The sequence below is a fragment of the Balaenoptera physalus genome (assembly GCF_965194825.1).
Source record: "Balaenoptera physalus genome assembly, chromosome: X".
NCBI classification, from domain to species: Eukaryota; Metazoa; Chordata; class Mammalia; order Artiodactyla; family Balaenopteridae; genus Balaenoptera; species Balaenoptera physalus.
The window spans coordinates 36,369,304-36,390,196 of NC_138903.1; the positions used below are offsets into that span (position 1 = coordinate 36,369,304).

Below are 20,893 nucleotides of genomic sequence, written 5' to 3' on the forward strand. Positions count from 1 at the left end.
AATTTGAACCCAGGTGTCCCAGAGTCCGGGGTGGTTAAACATTATGCTAGTGTTCACCTTGGAATCAAAAGTACAGACCCATCTACAGAACTTAGTGTTCACTTGAGGGCTACATATTTTCCACGTTGCATTGTGACTGGCACCCAGTAGGCCTTAATAAATAATGGTGAAATGAATGGGTGTCCGAATAAATGATTGACAGAATCACTGATGGCAAGTGATTTTAGAGAAAACGGCCCCAACCACTGCTCCTTCTAAGAGGACTGTTTTACCTTAATAAAATCTCTAGCTGTTTTGTGACTGTTTGCAGATAACAGGAAACTCTTATTCAAAAATATATTAACCTCCCACCCCTCCCCCCAGCCAATCAGCCTGGCAGCGTTTGAACTTGCTAGGGCACATACCCAAAGCAGCTTTTACTTGATCTCAGCCATTTTCCCTACCCTGTTCCTTCTCCGTAGGCTTCTGCTCAGGGTCAGGCAGCCTGGAGCTGCATTTGAAGTGATTCTGAACATATCACAGGAAAGGAGTATACACCCACCAAACATGGCTCATTGGCTTCCCTTCCACAGGCTGGTGGTGGTGGTGTTGGCGTGGGGGGAGCGTGACTTGCAGCTCAGTGGTTATCTTTTAATTCACAGACCACATAAGGAACACCATGATCCGTGCATCTGTGCAGCTTGTTCCAGAGTCCCAGCCCTCACCAGCTGTGAGGTCACATCTCTTGGAAGGCAGTCATCTACCTCAACCAACAGCTCCGAGATGCTGGGCAGCGGGACCATATCTGCCATTTGGAGAGCTGCCGCTGGTGCTCTGGGCTGTCCTGCTCCTTCCGGTAGCCAAAGAGAGGATGCGATTTTTAAAAATTCATATATTCAGGTAATCCATATTGTCATCTGCCGTCTCCCCACCACCACCACCACCCGTTTTCTAAACCTAACCAGTTGTTCCTTCTGTGTCACTAATTGGGCAGCCTGAAATGAGGACAAATTTCATTTCCGGTTACCTGAAAGTAAACTTTCTCCCTTCCAGTTTGATTCCTCCAACATCTGTTGAATGCCTCTGTGGTGTAAGTCACTATATTAGGCAGAACATGGAGGAGGAAAATGGCTAGTCTCTGTTTCTGATTAGTGATATAGTCTGTCCTCCCTCTCTCTCTCTACCCCTCCCATCCTCCCTCCCTTCCTTCTTTGTCTTTCTCTCTTTCTGACAGTTGTCTATTTTGGCTCATGTTCCTATGATAATTAACCAAGAAATGAAAGCGTTTATTTTCTAAGTAACAACCCAATATTGATTAGAAGGCTGGGGTTTCAGCCGCCTCTTTTACAGTATGGTCTGGAGTGACCAGCCGGACCCTGTGACCTCAGCTTGTGGCCAGCCCAGGTTGGAAACATCAAGTGATTTCCAAGGAGGCCACAGGCCTCAATCCTACGTGGCCGGATCGTAGCTGAGCACAGTCTTACCGAAATTCACTTACCCCTCGTGCAGGGGGAACTGGTGACAAGTGATGCTGAACCAGAGGTTCAGGATGCTAATATGATTTATTATCTGTGTACAGCCTGGGGAGGAGAAAAGGCTCATAAAAGTGTTCTAGGCTGGTCATTCTGAATGTGAGCATTTATTTATCTGCAAAGCTGCCGAATGTCCCTGCAGGAAGTCGCGGGCGCAGCAACCCCTGACTGCACAGACAAAAGTCTCCCCTTTACACAGGGCTGCTTTTATTGTTTCCAACAGCTTTGTGCTTTCCCTGGGGGAAGAGGAGAGTCACAGAGCGAGTTTTCTTCCTCTTTTCTCACGCTGCAGAGGAAGTGATGTTGTGGAAACAGGGGCATTAACTTGGCCTGCAAACCACATCAGAACCAGAGTTGGGAAAAGCTCGGAGCAGGGTGACATTCCTATGGCTTTCGTCCTCCAGGTCCCCAAAAACCCAGCCTGGGTCTGAGCATGGGGATGGCGGGCACTCACAGGTGGCACAAAGCAAGAGAAGTCGTACTTGGGAATCATTCCATGGGTACAAGGGGCTCCCTGGGGATGGATGCTCCTGAACAATTAGGAGTCAAGCCCCCAAATGACTCCTGGAGCAGTTTCATTCATTCTTCATTCATCTATTGGAACACACTTAGGGATTACGCACTTTGTGCCAGGCACTGTGCTGGCCCAGGGTATGCAATGGTAAGCAACAGAGACACGGTCCCTGCGTCACGGAGCTTATATTCTACTTCGCTTGGCACACGAAAGGTACTGGATGTGGTCCTGACCGTCGAATCCTGTAGGTCCTACCTCCTTAACGTCTATCCTGGGCTCTTCCTCATCCGACCATCCTTAATTCAGATCCTTGAGGACTCCTCATGGGACAATGGAACCCAGCGTCCCCAAACTCGCCTCCTCCATCTGATCATGCCACCCACTGCTTTGAATCGTTCAAGCAGCAAGAAGGGGAGAGACAAGGGGAGATAAGGACACCCCCATCCAGCTGAGTCAGCCTCCTTTATAAAGATTTCTCAGAAGTCCCACCTAGTGATTTCTACTTATGTCTCATTGGCCACTTCTTGCTGCAAGGGAGGCTGAGGAATGGTACCTTTTAGCTTGAGGCCATTGCTGCCTCAGGTTACTAAGGAAGGGGGGGATGGCTACTGGGGTGGTCAGCCAGCCACCTCTGCTCATATACTCACAGGGTATGTGACAGACAGTATGACATCACTTAGTAGGTGGTAGGAGAGAGTTCAAGAGGGACCTTTTGGGCTCTGTTCCTGGTTCACATCCCAGTTCTCTGGGAGCTGCCCTCTGTCTCCTCCGTGGGGTTGGGATGCCAGCAGCCTCTATGTTGCTGTAGGTGCAGGTGGAATCTGCCCTTAGCTGAGCCAGTTCTGTTCTTTTTTTTTTTTTTTCCCCCCCTGGAAATGGGGGATCAGGAGAGAGAAAGCTGGTCAGTCAGGGCAGGGCTGGCTGCGTGGTGCCTGACCAGTGCAGTCACGCTGCCCTGTGTCATGGGCCCCATCCTTGGGATTTAATGCTCTGCAGTCGCCATCTTGACGTTCTGAATAATATTATTTCAAATTTGTGTTTGGTAGGTGATGTCCAATGGGACAGTGGAGCCTCAGCTCATGCATGGTTCCACCTCCCGCCCTCCGCCCCGGCTTACCTTCCTGAGATGATGGGTCCTCAGATGCCAGCTCCCCACCTCCCTGTGACCCTGGCCCCGCTTGGCCTCCCACACACCACCCTGGCCTTGGGCTGCTACTACCCTCTGCCCCTGGGTACTGACTTTGGGAAGGTCAGGGTTGGGGAGCCTCACGGCGCCTTGGGGGTGGGGCAAGGTGGCAGCACTCTTGGCCGGACACTTGGCAGGGCCCTCTCCTCCACTGAGGATGCAGGCACCGAATGTGTCCCAGCATGGAGGTCGTGATCCCTTGGAGGCCAGCGAGTACCTCGGGTGGAGGCAGTGGGCGTGTGGGAAGGGGAGAGTGAGGTCCCAGCCCCTGGCTGGGGCCCTGCATTTTAGTTTTGTTCTGGGCCCCACAAATTATGTAGTCAGCCCTGCCTGACCGCGGGGCCATTGCGTTCGAGCCTGTGGATGCCAGGCCAGGGAAAGCCAGTCTGCAGAAAGGCAGAGAATAATAAAGAAATGCGGTAAAAAACAGAGTGCCTTCAGAAACACAGGGCCCCAGAGAGGGCAAAGATGGGTTCCTGAAGGGCGTCCAGTGCCCGGCTCCTGCCCCCTGTGGAGGCCTGCCTGTACTGCTCCTGAGTTCTTCTCATCAGTTCCCTTCTGTTCCTTGTGCTACTATGAATGGATTCCCCTGATTACCAACTAAAAGTGCCCCAACCCAGACCAAAAAAAAAAAAAAAAAAAAAAGCTTGGTTTGCAGTTTATAGTATTGGGTTTCAGTCCCAACTTTGCCGTTTAACTAGCTGTGTGATGTTGGGCGAGTGGTTTTTTTTTAAAAAATATTTATTTATTTATTTATTTTGGCTGCACCAGGTCTTAGTTGTGGCACACAGGATCTTCATTGTGGCATGATTAGTTGTGGCATATGGGCTCTTAGTTGCGGCATGCATGTGGGCACTAGTTCCCCGACCAGGGATCGAACCTGGGCCCCCTGCATTGGGAGCGCGGAGTCTTACCCGCTGGACCACTAGGGAAGTCCCTGGGCAGGTTAGTTTTTCTCTCTGAGGCTTCGTTTCTTCAACCTTAAAAAAATGGCTGGACCTAATGGTACCAACGTTGTAAGTTGCTGTAAGGATTATCTGTTTACACCCCTTCTTGTTAATAGAAGGATTTAAGACACAAAGGCATGTAGAGAATTTTGAGTGAAACAACTTCCTTCTCTGACTGTTTTCTCAGTACTTAAATACTGCATACTTGAATCTGGTTAACTTAAGTGGTTAGAATAGGGTCAAACAAGATGGATGTCATAGGTTTGAGCACTAGACAGGTTTGCTTAGCGTATTTCCATGACTAAAGACTAAACACATAAGGTAGATATTCCAGTTATCTATCGCTGCACAATGAACAGCCCCCAAATGTGTGGTTCAAAATAACAACCATGTTACTGTATCTCATTATCTTGTGGGCCAGGAATTGGGACAGGACTAGGATGGGTGATTCTTCTGCTTCATGTGGGGTCAGCTAGGGGCTCTCAGTGGCACTCCGGTGGTGGATGTGCTGGTCTGGAGGGTCCAAGTTGGCTTCATGCACAAGTGTAGTGCTTTGGTGGGGATGGCTGGAAGGCTGGGCTCAGCTGGGACTGTAGAATGTGGTTCCTATCTGTGGCCTCTCCAGCATGGTGGTCTTAAGATAGTATCACTTTTTCCATGGTGGCCCAAGTTCCAAAAGACCAAGATAGAATCTAGAAAGCCTTTTCTGACCTAGCCTTGGACATCATGCGGTATCACTTCTGTGGATTCACCTAATTACAAGAGAGTTAGAAGCTCACGCAGATTCCAAAGCAGGGGACTACATGAGGGTGTGAATACCAGGATGCCTGGGTCATGGGTGGGGGCATTTTTGGAGACTAGCTATCACAGTGGACCAACCACTTATATGTTTGTTCCCTTAGTCCTGGGGGGCAAAGTGCAAGGACATGGTTGGAAGAGCTCAGGTCCATCCCCATTCATCATCAGAAGTATTCTGGGAAATCCTCAGCAAGGGGCAGGAGATGGAAAGGCTCTTGGGAACATCAGCCTCTGCAGAGAGCTAATTCCATAGGCTCTGGATGTTAAATCCTAGTCCTGCTTCAAAACCAGCCTCTTGGGCTCTTGAACTTACAAAAAATAATCTCAGATTCCTATGAGGGAGTTATAATTGTCTCCATTTTCTATATGAGGAAACTTAATTAAATTGCCCAGAATCACAGCTAGAAAATGGTACAGCTGGAATTTGAAACCAGATATATCTAATGCAAAAGCAGTAGGTCATTTTACAGTTTACAGTTTAAGTTACTTTCCCAGGGTCACCCAGAGAAATACAGAAATACAATTCAGTACCCATTCATGGTAAAAACCCTTAGCAAGATTAGAAGAGAATGGAAATTCCTTCATCTGATAAGGAGTATGTACAAACAAAACTTACAACAAACACTGTATTTAATGGTAAAATATTAAAAGCTTCCCCCCTGAGATCAGGAACTAGACAGGATGTCTGCTATCACTCTTTCTGTTCATTATTATTCTGGAGGTCATAGCCAGTGCAATAAAGCAAGAAAAAGAAAGAAAAAGCATCCAGATTGGAAAGGAAGAAGTGAAACTGTCATTATTCTCAAATGACATGCTTGTGCACATAGAAAATCCAAAAGAACCTACAATCCAACTATTAGAATTAATAAGGGAGTTCAGCAAGGTCACTGAATTTAATGTAGGGCTCTGGTGAGGAGTCAATGAGAAGTTTGTATCAGCTACTAACCCCTTACCTATTTAATCCTCACAACCACTTCTCTTTGGCCTGTGACCCTGGTGACACTTCCTTCTTGACATTCCCTTTACCCTGTCTTCCTTGATACAATCTTCCTTTGGGTCTCGTCCTCCTCTTCTGGTATCTGCTCCTACAACGTCGGCTGTGCTCAGAGTTTGATCCACAAGCAGTGCTGTGGCAAGGACAACTTCATCGTGTTCTCTGTGGGTGGCACCTCCCATGGGTGTCTGACACTCTTATCATTTCTTCCCTGGACTCTCCCGCTGACCTAGTTCTTGGTTCTCCCACCTCAATTTTTCCCCCCATTTTTTTTTTATTGTGGTAAAATACACATAACATAAAACCGACTATCTTAACCATTGTAAGTGTACAGTTCAGTGGTGTTAAGTACATTCATGTTTCGAAACCATCACTACCAACCTCCTGCCTCAGTCTTGCTCCCTTTGTTTCCATCTGTCACACAGGCCCCAGTGGGAGGGGACCTTCCTCAAATACAAACTTGATCTTGCTGTCTTTTCCCTCTTTAAATTCTTTCAAGACCGGAGACACCTTGGTTAAGTTCAACATCCTCTGCCTGGTATAATAGCCCTCCGCAATCACGGCTCTTGCTTCCACGCCTGTTTTAATTTGGGTACCTCCCAAAGCTGACCCTGAGCCAAGGATTTGGGGCCATAAGAGAGGTGATCCCAGGAAGCACAGTGAGGGAATGAGAATCAAGACAGGGAAGGGAGGAAGGCCGATATACGGTACGTTTGTGAGCAGGTTACCGATATGGGCAACTGGGGCTCAGTTCTGCCGGTGCCTCTCTGAGATCCTGTGTAGCACACCCCTCAGCACTGCCCCAGTGAGGGGTGAGGAAGCTGGAGTATTTATCCACCAACTCCCATCCAGTGGTGTGCTGGTAAACCAGCTTTCTGGGAGAACAAAGAAAGTCCCAATTTGTAGTGTTTGCCAGTGGCCACGATATAAATATTCCCACTGTGGCTGATTGGAAGCTACCAATGTTTTAACACTTGGCTTGCAAATTTTCTGAATATGTAACAGTCAGGCTCTCCAGAGCTAGTACCACTGCTCCAGCACACCCCAGCTCTCATTCCGCATTAGTTGAGGGTTGTTTCTGGGAAGCTAAGCACTTAGGATCTGCTCGCCCATATGGTGGCCAGCTGAGCATGCTTCAGAGGCCCGAGAACTCCCTCTGATGGTTTCAGGAAGTCCTCATTGTATTTGGGAAATCTTTTCAGGTGCCTTCCGGGTTGGGTGGAGGGACATGGGTGGGACACCAACAGAGCTTGCGGTTAGGTCTTTGCAGGGCCCCCCTGCTTGGAATGCCTGCTCCTTCTTAGCACACACACCCCCACGGCACGCCGCCCCCCAGCCCCGCCACGAGCTTCTGCTCATCCTTCAGTACTCAGCTATGGTGTCACCGCCTCTGTGAAGCTCTCCCTGTGTTGCCACAAACCGTCCTTGCTCTCGTGACAGCCTGAGAGCACGCCCTCGGCTTCTTAATTGCTACCTGCCTTTGTCCCTCACTGCACTGCAAGCTGCCAAGGCCAGGGATGTTGTCTATCAGTTTCTGTAACCGCAGTCGTTAGCCCAGTGCCCAGCACAAACTTAGCTACTTAATAAACAGACAACTCGCCCCACCTGACCCTGGCACATAGTAATGATTGCGTCAAATTAACACTCTCCCCCCTCCCCCTCCACTATTTATATATCCACTGCTCAATCAATCAGTTGGTCCCTACAGCTTTATTGCTTATTCCCATCCGTCTCCAAAGAGGACTTTAGGCAACAAGCAGGTGCTTCCTTTCCCGTGAAGGTGTGAGTGACCATATTTTCTGAAGCAATGATCAGGACACATGATCTGACACATGTTACGACACCTGGTCTGACAATGGGACAGAATATTTTACATCACCACCATCTCGGAAAATCTGGGCTGCGTGGCTCTGTGTCGAAAAGAGCCAGGAGCCATGGCCTCGTAATGCACACCCGGAGCAGGCAGGAGTTCTGTTTTAAAGACCTCTGTGATTTTAAGAGCGGCATGTGAAGATAGCTGAAGAGAGAAGTTGATTTCTGTGGCACTCTAGCTGGAGTGATCATAGGGCGCAGGGAAAAATTTGCGGCAGAAACAAGCTCTCATTAAGACCATATGCTGTAGTTCTAATCGATGGCTCTTAGAAGTAATTCCCCGACATTTCATTCATTTTTACTGCCTCCCCTTCAGGGGCAGGAAGAACAGGGTTGTTAGCCCGCGTTTATAGATGAGGGTATTTAGAAACAGAGAGGTTCAATGGCTCAGCCCCAGTCACAGAGTGAATCAGAGACACCGCCAGCCTCGAATCCAGAATTCCGACTTGAGCTTCTGTGCCAAGATCCCTCGGGGCACATTTCCTCTCTAATTTGCATAAATCATCAACATTTTTTTCCAAGCTTGTGCTGAGAAAGCCCCTTTTCAAAGAGCGGAAACTCCCTTTGCCTTCTGTCGCCTTAGTTTTATTTTATGAACCAAATTCTTTTACTTCAACACGTAGACTTGCTATTTTCCCTTCCGTTGAGCCCTTTTCAAAAGAGGTCATGACCTTTGCTTATAGATGCAATGGAAACGGGTGAGCCTAAATGAAATAAAACAGATGATCCGGAGGCCATATAAAGTGTAATTTCAACTAATGTTCAAAATCCCATGCAGTTGATTATAAATCTTAGATCCTGGCAGGTTATCAGGAAAATAAGAATGGATAAATGGTGCTTCCAGTGTTTGGACCCCACTAGGTGTAAGATGAGCCTCCAACCTTGGGAGCAGATTCCTAGGATTAGAAATAAGAAACTGGACATACCAGGGCCATGCAAGGTTTGAGAAATTTCAATTTGGAAATATGTAGGGAGCCATACCTGAGACTGAAGGTATGCCAACTTGGTCTTTTAATCACCAGCATAATTACATAATCACTCACAATCCTTTCACATATTTAAGAAATTCTTAGCTTATGACCTCATCTATCTGATGGTCCTTAGGTGACTCCAGTATTGAGGTTTCTGGGCATGAACTGTGCTTCCTGGAATCCCAGGTCAGCACTTAGTGCCTTGCTGACACTCAACGAAATAGTAATAATCCTCTTGAAAGTAAAAACATATGCAGTGTGTTTGGAAAAATCTCCTCCATCTCAAGTACGTTAGATTTTCAAAATAATTTATGGCTCGTCTGTTTTGTTTTTTTTTTAAGATTTATTTATTGATTGATTAATTGATTGATTGATTGCTATGTTGGGTCTTCGTTTCTGTGCTAGGGCTTTCTCTAGTTGTGGCAAGCGGGGGCCACTCTTCATCGCGGTGCGCGGGCCTCTCACTATCGCGGCCTCTCGTTGCGGAGCACAGGCTCCAGACGCGCAGGCTCAGTAGTTGTGGCTCACGGGCCTAGTTGCTCCGTGGCATGTGGGATCTTCCCAGACCAGGGCTCGAACCCGTGTTCCCTGCATTGGCAGGCGGATTCTCAACCACTGCGCCACCAGGGAAGCCCCCATCTGTTTAACCATTAGAAAAAAAAGGAGTTCTGTCTATTCGAAATCTTTGGTAAAATAAAATTCAGCATAGAGGAAAAGCTTTTTGTCTACATGGCACAGTAATTTACTTTATTACTTATCACATTAGTTAGCTATTGCTGCAATCATGCTGTGTAACAAAAGTTTTAAGCACACCCAAACTCAGCAGCTTAAAATGTTTATTTCCTGTTCATGGGGTAGGGGTCGGGGGCTGGGGTTCTGATGATCTCAGTTGAGTTTGGCTGTACTCTGTAGCTTGGGTCCAGGCCTGTTCCACATGTCTCCTCATCCTCCTTGGCCCAGCAGCTTCCTGGAGCATCCTCATTTTATGGCAGATCACCAGAGAGCAAAAGGCAGGCCAAACAACACAAGCACCTTTAAAGCCTTTGCTGGCATCATACCTGCTCACATTCCATTGACTAAAGCAAGTCACAGGGTCAAGCCCAAGGTCAGTGGAGCAGGGGCGCACAACAGCCCAAGAGGGAGGGGGCTGAACAATACTGCAGTCTCACAATTATCATCCCTAAAAGCCTGTGTTACGGACTGAACTGTGTGCCCCCAAAATTCATATGTTGCAGCCTGACCCCGCAATCCCTCAGAATGTGACTGCATTGGGAAATATTGCCTTTAAAGAGGTGATTAAGTTGAAATGAGGCCATTAAGGGAGCCCTAATCCAAACTGGCTGGTGTCCTTATAAGAGAAGGAAATTTAGACACATAGAGGAAAGGCCATGTGAGGACACAGCCAGAAGGCGACCGTCTGTAAGCCAAGGAGAGAGGCCTCAGAAGAAACCAAACCTGCCGACACCTTGATTTGGACTACCAGCTTCTAGAACTGTGAGACAATAAATTTCTCTTGTTTAAGCCACCCAGTCTGTGGTATTCTGTTATGGCAACCTGAGCTAATACAGCCTGTAAACCCCTTGTGGGTGACTCAGGGCTGTGTCTTACTCATGGTGTTGTCTTCCCCCACAGTACTTAGCAGATTACCATGTGTACATATTTATGTATATTTGGTGAATGAATGAAATCTTCTCTCAGTTTCAAAATCAATAATTACTTATTTTATCAGCCAGACTCATGGTTGCAAGTGTTAGAGACCCATTTAAAGTTTTTTTAAGCAAAAAGGAAATCTTTGGGGTCAGATGACTGGGGTAGTTTCTAAAATCTACAGAGTGATTCTAGGAACCAGGGCCTCACCTGCCAGATCCTCTTTCCATGGTCCCTCACTGAGGCACTTGGCCTTGTTTTTGCAGAGAAAATGACTACCAAGAGAATGACAGATTATATTTTCCAAAAGTGACGACAACAATATCTCCCATCCCAGCTGCTCATCTTACAGTGTGACTTTGACATTCCTCCCATTGAGAGGTAGGGTCTGTGTTTTCTGCCTTTGAATATGGGTTGGCTTGTGACTACAGTGGAAGTGACACTATGTGACTTCTAGGCTAGGTTATAAAAGACGATACAGCTTCTGCCTTGTTTGCTAGAACATTGCCTTTGGAGTCCTGAGCTGCCATGGCAGAAGTCTGAGGCTGCCATGCTGTCAGGAAGCCCAAACTACATGGAGAAGCCACATGAAAGTGTTCTGGCCAAGAGCCCCAGCTGAAGTCCCATCTAACAGCCAGCATCAGCCACCACATGTGAGTGAAGATGACTCCACATGACTCTGGCCCCCAGCCATTGAGTCCTTCCTGTTGAGGCCCCAGATATTGGGGAACAGGAACAAGTTCTCCCCATGGTGCCCTGTCAAAATTCCTGATCCACAGAATCTGTGAGCATGATAAATGGTTCTTTTATGCCACTATGCTTTGACATAATTTGTTCCATAGCGATTGTAAGTGGAATAAAGAGCCCAGGATTACACTCTTACAGCTACCACTCTTTAGAAAATTCTGGGAAAGGTCTCCAATTGGCCAGGCTTGGGTCACATGCCTACCTCTTGAGCCAACTGCTCTGTCCAGGAGGAAGTAGAGTAGCTCTAGCCTAGTTTATGTGTTCATTCCTGGGGGAGTAGGCAGGGATGTTATTACGGCCACATACCAGATGCCTAGGGCTAGAGTGATTCATCAGAGGTGGTAGGGGTGGTATCAGAAGAAGGGGTATGAGAATGTGTTCTGGGCAGACCGAAATAATAGCTATATTCTGTCACCTTTACTTTATTTGGTAACCTTTTTCTGGGGGGGAAGGGGAGGTTTAAGATAGTTTCCTTTAAAAGAAGATCGAAGACCACAAGCTGTGTGACTTTGAGCAAGTTACTTTGCCACCCTGAGCCTAATAAGAATTTTTTTTTATACTTCTCTGGCAAGTTGTTAGAGTGTGTTAGAAACGCTTTTCATTTTAGTCAAAATTTACGTCAGGTCAATCATCACTTGGAAGCAGGGACTTCAGTGTTCTGCTGAAGTGTCCACATTGCTGTCTGCATTAATTTCCACATGGCTTCCGTCTTCCCTTTTCCACCCCAAAATACACACACATACACACCAGTCACACGTGATGTGCACACACACCTATTAAATATGTATTTTTCATATATTCCAAAAATAACCAAACCTTTCTTCTTTCCTGAAAGCCAGTAATATTTTTGCAGCCTAGAAATATCCTTAGGGTCAATATTCTCTATCAGGGATCGGCAAACTTTTTCTGTAACAGGCCAGAGAAGAAAAATTTCAGGCTTTGCAGGCCAGACAGTTTCTGTTGTGACTCCTCAACTCTGCCCTTGCAGCCAAAGCAACCACAGACGATATATAAGCAAATGGGTGTGGCTGGGTTCCAATAAAACTTTATTTATAAAAACAGGTAGTGGGCCAGATTTGGTGCACAGGCTGTACTTTGCACAGAATCTATAGCAACACTGTCCAATAGAAATATAACGCAAGCCACATATGTAGCTGCAGAGAAAGGCGGTGTCTCCGCAGTATCAATTCCCAGCCTGCAGTAGCATCAGCTCCCCTGTTGCAGGAGAAGGTATCCAGGCAGAGCATCAAAGATATGTGGATGCTGGAGGAAGGAAGTTGTCAGAGTACAGTGAATTGTCTCACATAGCTGCCTGCGAACTCAGGCAGGCCAAGGGTGTAAGGAATGGGGCATCAATAGTGTCTGCCTTGGGGAGCAAACCTAAGGAAGAAACCTGTGCCTTGGAAGGTAGAACAGTGAAATGGGGGAGGGGGTACTAGGCCACTGGAGATATCATGATGCTGCTGGGTCAGGGCTTTCCTGAAGCCAGATCTAACTCTGGACTTTAAGGTTATGTGAACCAGTACATTCCCCAATTAGTATGTAAGCCAGTTTCCATGGGGATTTCTATGTCTTATCACGGAAAGCAGTTTTTACTACTCTACAGGTTAATTAGCTCAGCAATTCTTTGGATGCTGAATAGTCTTACTATGAGAATTGAGATTGGCAGAGGTGTGGAGATTCTGTATAAGTGTTTCTCAGCCCCTCTATATTTGATAGGATACTTCCCTCCTACTACTGCCCCTCAAACAACAAAACGAACACGACCTTTTTGTTTTTTAACCCTATGTCAGTAGTAAAATAAGACTTAAGAAACACCCTGAGGAGTTTGGTTAGGATCTATTTCTGAATTGCACATGGTCCAGCCTGTTGGCTGAAGCAAAGTGTAGACAGAAACTACACCATCATTCAAGAAGGTGCGGCATATATATATATGAATATTATTCAGCTATTAAAAAAAAGAAGGAAATCTTGCCATTTGTGACAACATGAATGGACCTTGAGGGCATTGTGCTAAGTAAGATAAGTCAGACAGAGAAAGACAAATACTGTATGATCTCACTTATATGTGGAATCTAAAAAACAAAACAAAACCAAGCAAAATTCATAGAGAACAGATTGGTGGTTGCCAGAGGCAGGGGATGGGGGTGTGGGTGAAATGGGTGAAGGGGCTCAAAAGGTACAAACTTCCAGCTATAAAATAAGTAAGTCATAGGAATGTAATGTACAGCATGGTGACTATGCTCTACATTAATAATAGTTAATAATAGTGCATTGCAGTATTTGAAAGTTGCTAAGAGAAAAGATCTTAAAAGTTTTCATCACAAAAAAAAGTTGTGTAACTATGTATGGTAATGAATGTTAACTAGACTTACATTGTACTGATCATTTCGCAATATATACAAATATGGAATCATTATGTTGTGTACCTGAAACTAATATACTGTTATATGTCAATTACATCTCATTTAAAAAAGAAAGACAGAAAGAAACCATCAGTCCAAAAGAGACCAGGGCAAGTATGGTAGGTTGTTGGGTCCCTAAACACCCATTTCAACTCTCCTCTTGCTGACCGTCCTTTAGAGCAAGGCTCTACATTCAATAACACGCTTTCCCAGACATCTGTGCAAGAGAGGTGGCCGTGTGACTCCATTCCAGCCAGTGGGACACAGTCAGAAGTCAGCTATCATTGCCTCTTCCACTGCTTTCTCCTTTGGCTGGAGTGAGGGGCTGGGGCTGGAGATGCACCCGTCATTGCCACGTTCCGAGGAGAGGGAGACAGACAGGCTTCTTCTTGGCCTTCGTGGGCCATCCTTCCAGACCTGGACTCTATTACTCCAACTTCTTACTGCCTGAGATAAATCAGTGCCTTTACCATTAAGCCAACAACCACAGTTGTTGAGTTTCTCTTATGGGCAGCTGAATGCAGTCCTGTGTGATACAGAATTATATAAGCCTCTTTACTTTTACCAGGATGTTCCTTTACCACCTTGCCAAGGATCATGGGCATGTGGGAGACCTCAGAAGGCCTAAACTGTGGCCAGGGCAACAGATCCAAATCAGGACAGATGAAAGTAGGTAGAGTAGAGCTAAATGGCCGTGGGAGGACCTCTCCAAGCTTGTTTTAAAAAATCTTCAGGGAATCCAGGGGAGATCATACAGGCTTGGCTGGTGAACCAGGAGCCAGTTCGTCCTCCTCATTGGTATAAACTATTGGTGAGTGAAAGTGTCCAGATTCCAATTCCAATGCATGGAGGGAGAGGGGTCCCCCCCCCCCCACCTGCTCCAACAACAAGCAGTGCCTGGGACACCAGCTGGGTGTCCTACAGTTCAACTCAATTCTAACACCATCTACCTGGAGACAGCGTCAGATCCCACAGGTTAAGAGCTCAGTCCCACAAGACTGCCCTCCGCCTCAGATGCCGATCGCAAGTCCAGGTTGTCACCTGTGCCTCTGACCTACTGGCTATAAATCAGAGGTTCCCACGACCTCCTTCTTGGGTTCGATTAATTTGCTAGAGCAGCTCACAGGACTCAGAGAAACATTTTACTCACTAGATCACTGGTTTATGATAAAAGGATATAACTCAGGAACAGGCAGGTGGAAGAGAGGCATAGGGCAAGTTGTGGGGAAAGGGCACAGAGCTTCCATGCCCTCTCTGGGCTCACCACTCCCCCCATGTCTCCACGTGTTCACCAACCTGGAAGCTCTCGAAACCCTGTCTTTTTGGGTGTTTATGGAGGCTTCATTACACAGGCACGATTGATTAAATCATTGGCCATCAACGACTGATTCAACCTCCAGCCCCTCTTCCCTCCCAGGAGATCAGGGGGTGGGAGTGAAAGTTCCAACCTGCTAATCACAGGGTTGGTTCCTCTGGTGACCAGCTCCCATCCTTAACGAGGTGTCCAAAAATCATCTCATTAACATAACAAAAGACACCTTTTATCACTCTCAGCACTTAAGAAATTCCAAGGGTTTTAGGAGCTCTGTGCCAGAAAGGGACCAGACCAAATCTGTATTTCTTATTATAAATCACGAGATCACAGTGAATCTCTCTTGGACTCTACCAGCGCAGAATGAGCCATCAGAGGCTAAACGACAATCCCAAGCTACACGATGGGGAACATCTCCCATTGCTCTAGGACCTGGGTGCTCACCAAACCCTCGTCCCTCACGAAAAGGCCTTTCGTTTTAGCTCCTGTGCTCTCAGGCACTCCCATCATTCTCTCCACTTCTCTTCACTGCTAGTTTATGGCATTTAAAAAACAACCATCACAACAAATTGCCTTTTCTTCTTGCCTTTCCAGAAAGAAACCTAAGTGCTAGTATTATTTTCCACTTTTAATCACAGCTTGACAGAGATGGAAAGTTAAGTCATGTAATTGCTTTTGTGTTTTGTACTTCTTTTCACTATTTTGGAAAAAAGAAATAGTTCAATGGATAAAATGAGGGTTTACACCAGACCCCAAACATCACGAGCGTTAATGGCAACCATGTGTTATTCCGGAGAATATGCACCTAGTTTGTGGGAGGAAGAAAAAATACGGCGCTGCTCAGCTAGTACACAGAGGAAGCCAAAGAGTTCCAAAGGCATGTTGGGGGACAGGGAGCTGTTTCAGGTATCTCAAAGTAAAAAAGATATATTTTGTAAAAACTTAAGTTGTAGATATTACCATAGGCGTACTTGCAGCAAGATTGCCTTCCCCAAACTATTGAGTCATAAAACGTCTGTCTCGTCATTGGAAGGTGGGGGATGCCTGGAGGCACATCTGGCCCATCCCGCGGCCTTCTGCCTGGATTGTCCACAAAACCACTGGGCCAGCATGTGGCCCTCCGTGCAGAGGCCAAGAAGAGGGGCTGCAAACAGGTGGGGCTGCAGCTTGGCCATGAGTGCTCCCTACCTCCACCAAGAATGGAGCTGGGATGGGGCTCTCCACCCAGCACAAATCTTTCCCCATCTCTCCCGTTGCCAGAAGCCTCAGGTGGGCTGGGATGGTAGAGGAATGAACTTAGCAGAGATCCACTTGGTTCCAGGAACCATGACTTGATACCGCTGATTCACGATTGCCTGCTGGAAGGGACAGTGCAGACTGAGTCTTTGTATGTGTGAATTTAATGTCTGCTCGGGGGCTAGAATCAGAGTTGTGGTTGGAAGCATCCAGCCCCAAATTGTAAAGTGGGTAGGAATTTTTGCTTGGTCACAAAGTCTGGTGTGCACACACTAATGCTCTTTATTTTCCTTTTTCTTTTTTCTTTTCTTTTTTTTTTTTTTTTTGCATCCTCTAAATTTTTATTAACATGAGTTTTTAAAAACAAGCATCCATACTAGTGTGGGGAGGGTAAGGGTGGGAGAGGAGTGGAGGGCAGGGCAGGGCAGGGCAGGGTGAAGGAATTCTGCTTTATTGGTAATAAAATGCCAGAACTTTTTATTTATGTATTTTTAAAAAATTATTTATTTATTTATTTTTGGCTGCGTTGGGTCTTAGTTGCTGTGCGCAGGCTTTCTGTAGTTGCGGCGAGCAGGGGTTACTCTTCGTTGCGGTGCGCGGGCCTCTCATTGCAGTGGCTTCTCTTGTTGCGGAGCACGGGCTCTAGGCGCTTGGGCTCAGTAGTTGTGGCTCGTGGGCTCTAGAGTGCAGGCTCAGTAGTTGTGGCTCACGGGCTTAGTTGCTTCACGGCATGTGGGATCTTCCCGGACCAGGGATGGAACCCGTTTCCCCTGTCAATGCAGGCGGATACTTAACCACTGCGCCACCAGGGAAGCCCAAGTGCCAGCATTAACTAGAATTACCTTCGCTCTTGAGCTCTTGTTTCCACTGTTGGTGAATACTGTCAGTGTGCCAATTCAACCCAGCTCGGCACTTCCTGTTTAAAGGTAGCCCCTCTCCGGGTAAATGCGGCACTCCCTCATCCTCACGTCCTCCTTCCCTTCTCCCAGGGGTAATCAAGGGCTGACCCCTGGTCCCGGCCTGAGGAAGGGGCCCACAGGCCACCACTGGTACTCGTTGACTTCTGCCCAATTGTGTTATTCATCTCCAGCTGCATACGAAACCACTCCAAAACTTACAACAAACACAATATTTATTTTTCCTGTAAAATCTGCAATTTGAGCAGGGCTTCGCAGATATTTGGTGTCAGCTGGGGTAGCTCGAAGGCTGGGGGTTGGAATCTCTCCAAGGCCCCCTCAGACAGTGGCTGCTTGGTGTCATCTGGGACCTCATCTGGGGCTGTCAGATGGAACACCTACACATGGCCTCTGCCTGTGGTCTGGGTTTCCTCACAGCATGGCAGCTGGGTTCTAAGGGTAAATGAAGAGAGAGGGGAGGGGTGTGCCAATTTGCCTTTCATGACCTAGTCCTTAAAAATCGTGGGGTATCACTTCATCACATTCCGTTTGTCAAGGTGGTCACAAAAGCCCGCTGAACTTCAAGAGGTGGAGAGGAAGACTCCACCTCTTGAGGGGGGAAATGGCACATACTAGAAGAGCATGTGAATTCATAAATGTTGTAGAGGACACTCTCAAAATACGGTCTGCTACACCCTCTCTTCTCCATGCATTGGCTGCTGATCTTTTTAGAGCTGCCACCATCTCTGGTTCATTAAGTCCACTCTAGTTCCCTCACCGCTACCCAGAGGCCTCTTGGTGTTCCAGCCTCACAGCCATGTCTGTGCCCATCTTGGGGATGGAAACATTTATACAGCTCTGTTTCCTCATGCTGGAGAACACTGTTGGCCTCCAGGCCTCCTGGGCCGTAGCTGCCCTGTGGCTCCGGCACCACGTTGGATGTGAGGCTTCTCCGTGTAGCTTCCAACCATCCCTGGTCTCCTCTGCTTGAGCCCCAGCCTTCTGGTGCCCATTCCAGCCGGCAGGGAAGAGGCAGCTACTCTTCTGAGGGCAGACTCCACATTAAGGACATTTACTGTAAATTGTATCCACCGTTTCATTTTACCCCTTATTGGCCAGAACTTTGTCACATGGCCACATCTAACTGGGAAATGTAGACCTTATTCTGTCAAACCATGGGTTCAGTGAAAAATTGGAAGTTTTTTTTTGTTATCAAGGGAGAAAAGAATGGGTTTTTCAGGAGAACTCCTATCTTGACAACAGAGGCAGCATTTAACCTGAGAGCTTCAGGGTGAGTCAGAGTCAGCAATGATAGAACCAGGGGAAGAGTATTTTAGGCAGAGGGAACAGCGAAAACAGAGGCTCAGAGGCAGGAAAGAACATGGCCTATTCAAGGTACAGGAGTGTAATTAGTGAAGGATGTGACCTGTGGAAGTGAGGGCAGGTAGACAGGAGGAGAGAGATGAGATGAAAGGAAAGGCGGGTAACTACCAGACCATGTGAGGCCATGTTGGCTAGGATTAGTAGTTTGGATTTTATTCTGGAACACGTTTCCGAACAGACTCTGATGTCTACAGTTCCCACAATTAGCAATTATTTTTTTGGTGCAAAAGTCCATTCAACACAAATATTTATTGAGCACCTACTCTTGACAGGAAAACGGAAGGCATTGTGGGAAGGTAGGAATAGCTTGATATTTGGAGTATTAGCATTTAGAAGGTACCCAGTTTGGTCAGTGTATTAGCTGAGTATCCCTGGGCAAATTTCTTAACTTCTCTGAGTCTCAGATTCCTTGCTAGGTAACGTTGTGAGTTTTAAACAATATAATGCGTGTAAGGGTTCATGGTGAACTCTAAGGAGCCTTATATACACTGTTGTTATTGAGATATTGTTACAATATTGGTGTAAGTTCATCACACTCTTTCTGGAGTACCAAAGGGCCAATCTGAGGGTAGGTGGTAGAGGGGAGAGGATGGATATAGAGAAGGACCCAGCAGGGAGAGGGCTGAAGGGAGGGCCCCTGGCACGGTCACCAAGCCCTGGGCCCTGAGGTGTGCAGTCAAGGAGGGACAGCAGGGGATACCAATGAGTCACTCTGGCAGTAAGTGTCGGTGGCTGGAGCCGACCCTATTGATGCCCATCTCCGCATCCCCTCAGCCCGCCTCTGAGTTCACCTGCAGCTGCGCTGAGCTGTTTCTAGAAAGCCTGCAGGGCTCGTCTCTCTTTTCTTCTCAGCCTATGGACTTTCTTTGGCATCAGGGATCTTGCTGGAAGCATGCAACCTGGAAATGCCACGGAGTCAGCGTCCTGGGGAAATTCTCAACCCTGCTACCCCAAGCTGGGTGTTTGGAATGGGGGGTGTGTTCTGATGTGTGCCCCACGTGGCCTCTCAGGGGGTCCCGGGTGGGGTGGAGCAGCCGCCCTCAGTGGTAACTTACTCATCAACACCCCCTGAATGGGCTCTCCTCTTTATCTCACCTCCCCACTCCCTCACCATGCTTCCCGGGGTCACCTTCCAAATAAGCGACCTGCACCCAAATTCTCATCTCAGGCTCTGCTTTGGGGGGAACCTCAGCCAACTCTCCATTCCCGACCCCCTTCCCCGATATGTAAGGTGAAAGGGCTGAAAGCTCCCTCTCCCGGCTCCCATCACAATTATAGGTGGCCACGTGACCCACTGCCAGGTATTGGCTCATAAGCCAAAGTATTTTGGAAACTTTCTTGGAAAGCTTTCACTTCTTTATAAAAGGAACAGATATTTTTGGTGCTGGAATACCTCCCCCACCTTCCTGCCTTGACCATGAACACGCTTTTAGAGCTGCCGCAGCTGTCTTGAGACCAGAAGGAAAGGCCAAGAGGATAACAGAAACGCTGATGTCCCTTATGTATTAAGTCACTGAACTCACATCTATAGGCAGCTAATTCTAGACTTCTTCTTTTGTAAGGAAAATAACCCGCGGGTTTGTTGAGGATGCCGTTCACGGAGTGCTTGGTTACTTGCACCCTAATGCAGACCTAACTGATAACAGTTGCTCAGGGTGCCAAGGTCAATGGTGGCTGCAACCTAGATTTTCAAGTCGTGGAGCCAGTGAGTCAAGCTGCTCTGCCAGCTCCCAGTCCTGTTCTTGCCCCTCTCCAAATTCCACGGCTTCTCCCAAGCGGGATGGACAAGGCCCCTCTTGGGAATTCTCAGACTTAAAGGTTGAGGAATGCAGGTGGCCTCGGAGACCACAGGCAAGTCTCTGACCTGCGTCACTCACCTTCCAGCCTCTGTTTCCTTCTTTCTCACTTCAGATTTACAGAGAGAGCAAGCTCTGAAGCAAAAGGATAAGAATCTATCCAATTAGGGGGACAATTTCCTGATTCCCCTGTAATTTACATTTCTTCTTTACTTTCTCTCTCATTTTGTCTTAGAAAGCAAGCCCGTGAAAACTAGGCTTGTGATTTCTTTTGACTGAATCGTGTACAGTTGTTCACTGGTACTAACTGAGAGCCTGGATTGCTCCGGGCTAGGGGAAAATACCAAGGAGATGGAAGGCCTGTCCTGTCCTAAAACGGGGCACAGTCTAGTTGGAGGCGTCTGGAGCCTCCCAAGAGGGCCTATGGTTCAGGAGGCATGATAGCATAGGGGTCCACGAACATATGTTCTGGAATGGATGACCTGCATCGAGCAAGATACTTAACCTGTGTGTGCCTCAGTTTCTTCCTCCGTAAAATGGAGAGAATAATTGTACCTAATCCTTGGGGTCATTGGTGCAAGTTAAGTGAATTAGCCGTGATGATGATGATGATGATGAAAGTTATGTGTTCATTCACAGTGCCCAAGGCAGTGCTTTGCACATTCTAAGCTCCAGGAA

General features: G+C 47.2%; 1 protein-coding gene across 8 annotated transcripts in view; it reads left to right on the forward strand.

Moving 5' to 3' along the window:
* LOC309652579 (uncharacterized protein) overlaps positions 1-20,893 on the forward strand; it is a 118,471-nt gene that overhangs the window by 2,099 nt on the left and 95,479 nt on the right. For 5 of the 8 annotated variants that reach the window (XR_014258784.1, XR_014258785.1, XR_014258786.1 and 2 more), the window contains exon 2: positions 642-879. Coding sequence is in view for 5 of the 8 variants with exons in the window: in XM_082446660.1 (XP_082302786.1) it covers positions 642-879 (238 nt within the window). In the remaining 3 variants the exon portion in view is untranslated. The other 3 variants (XM_082446662.1, XM_082446661.1, XM_082446659.1) reach the window with 3 other exon arrangements.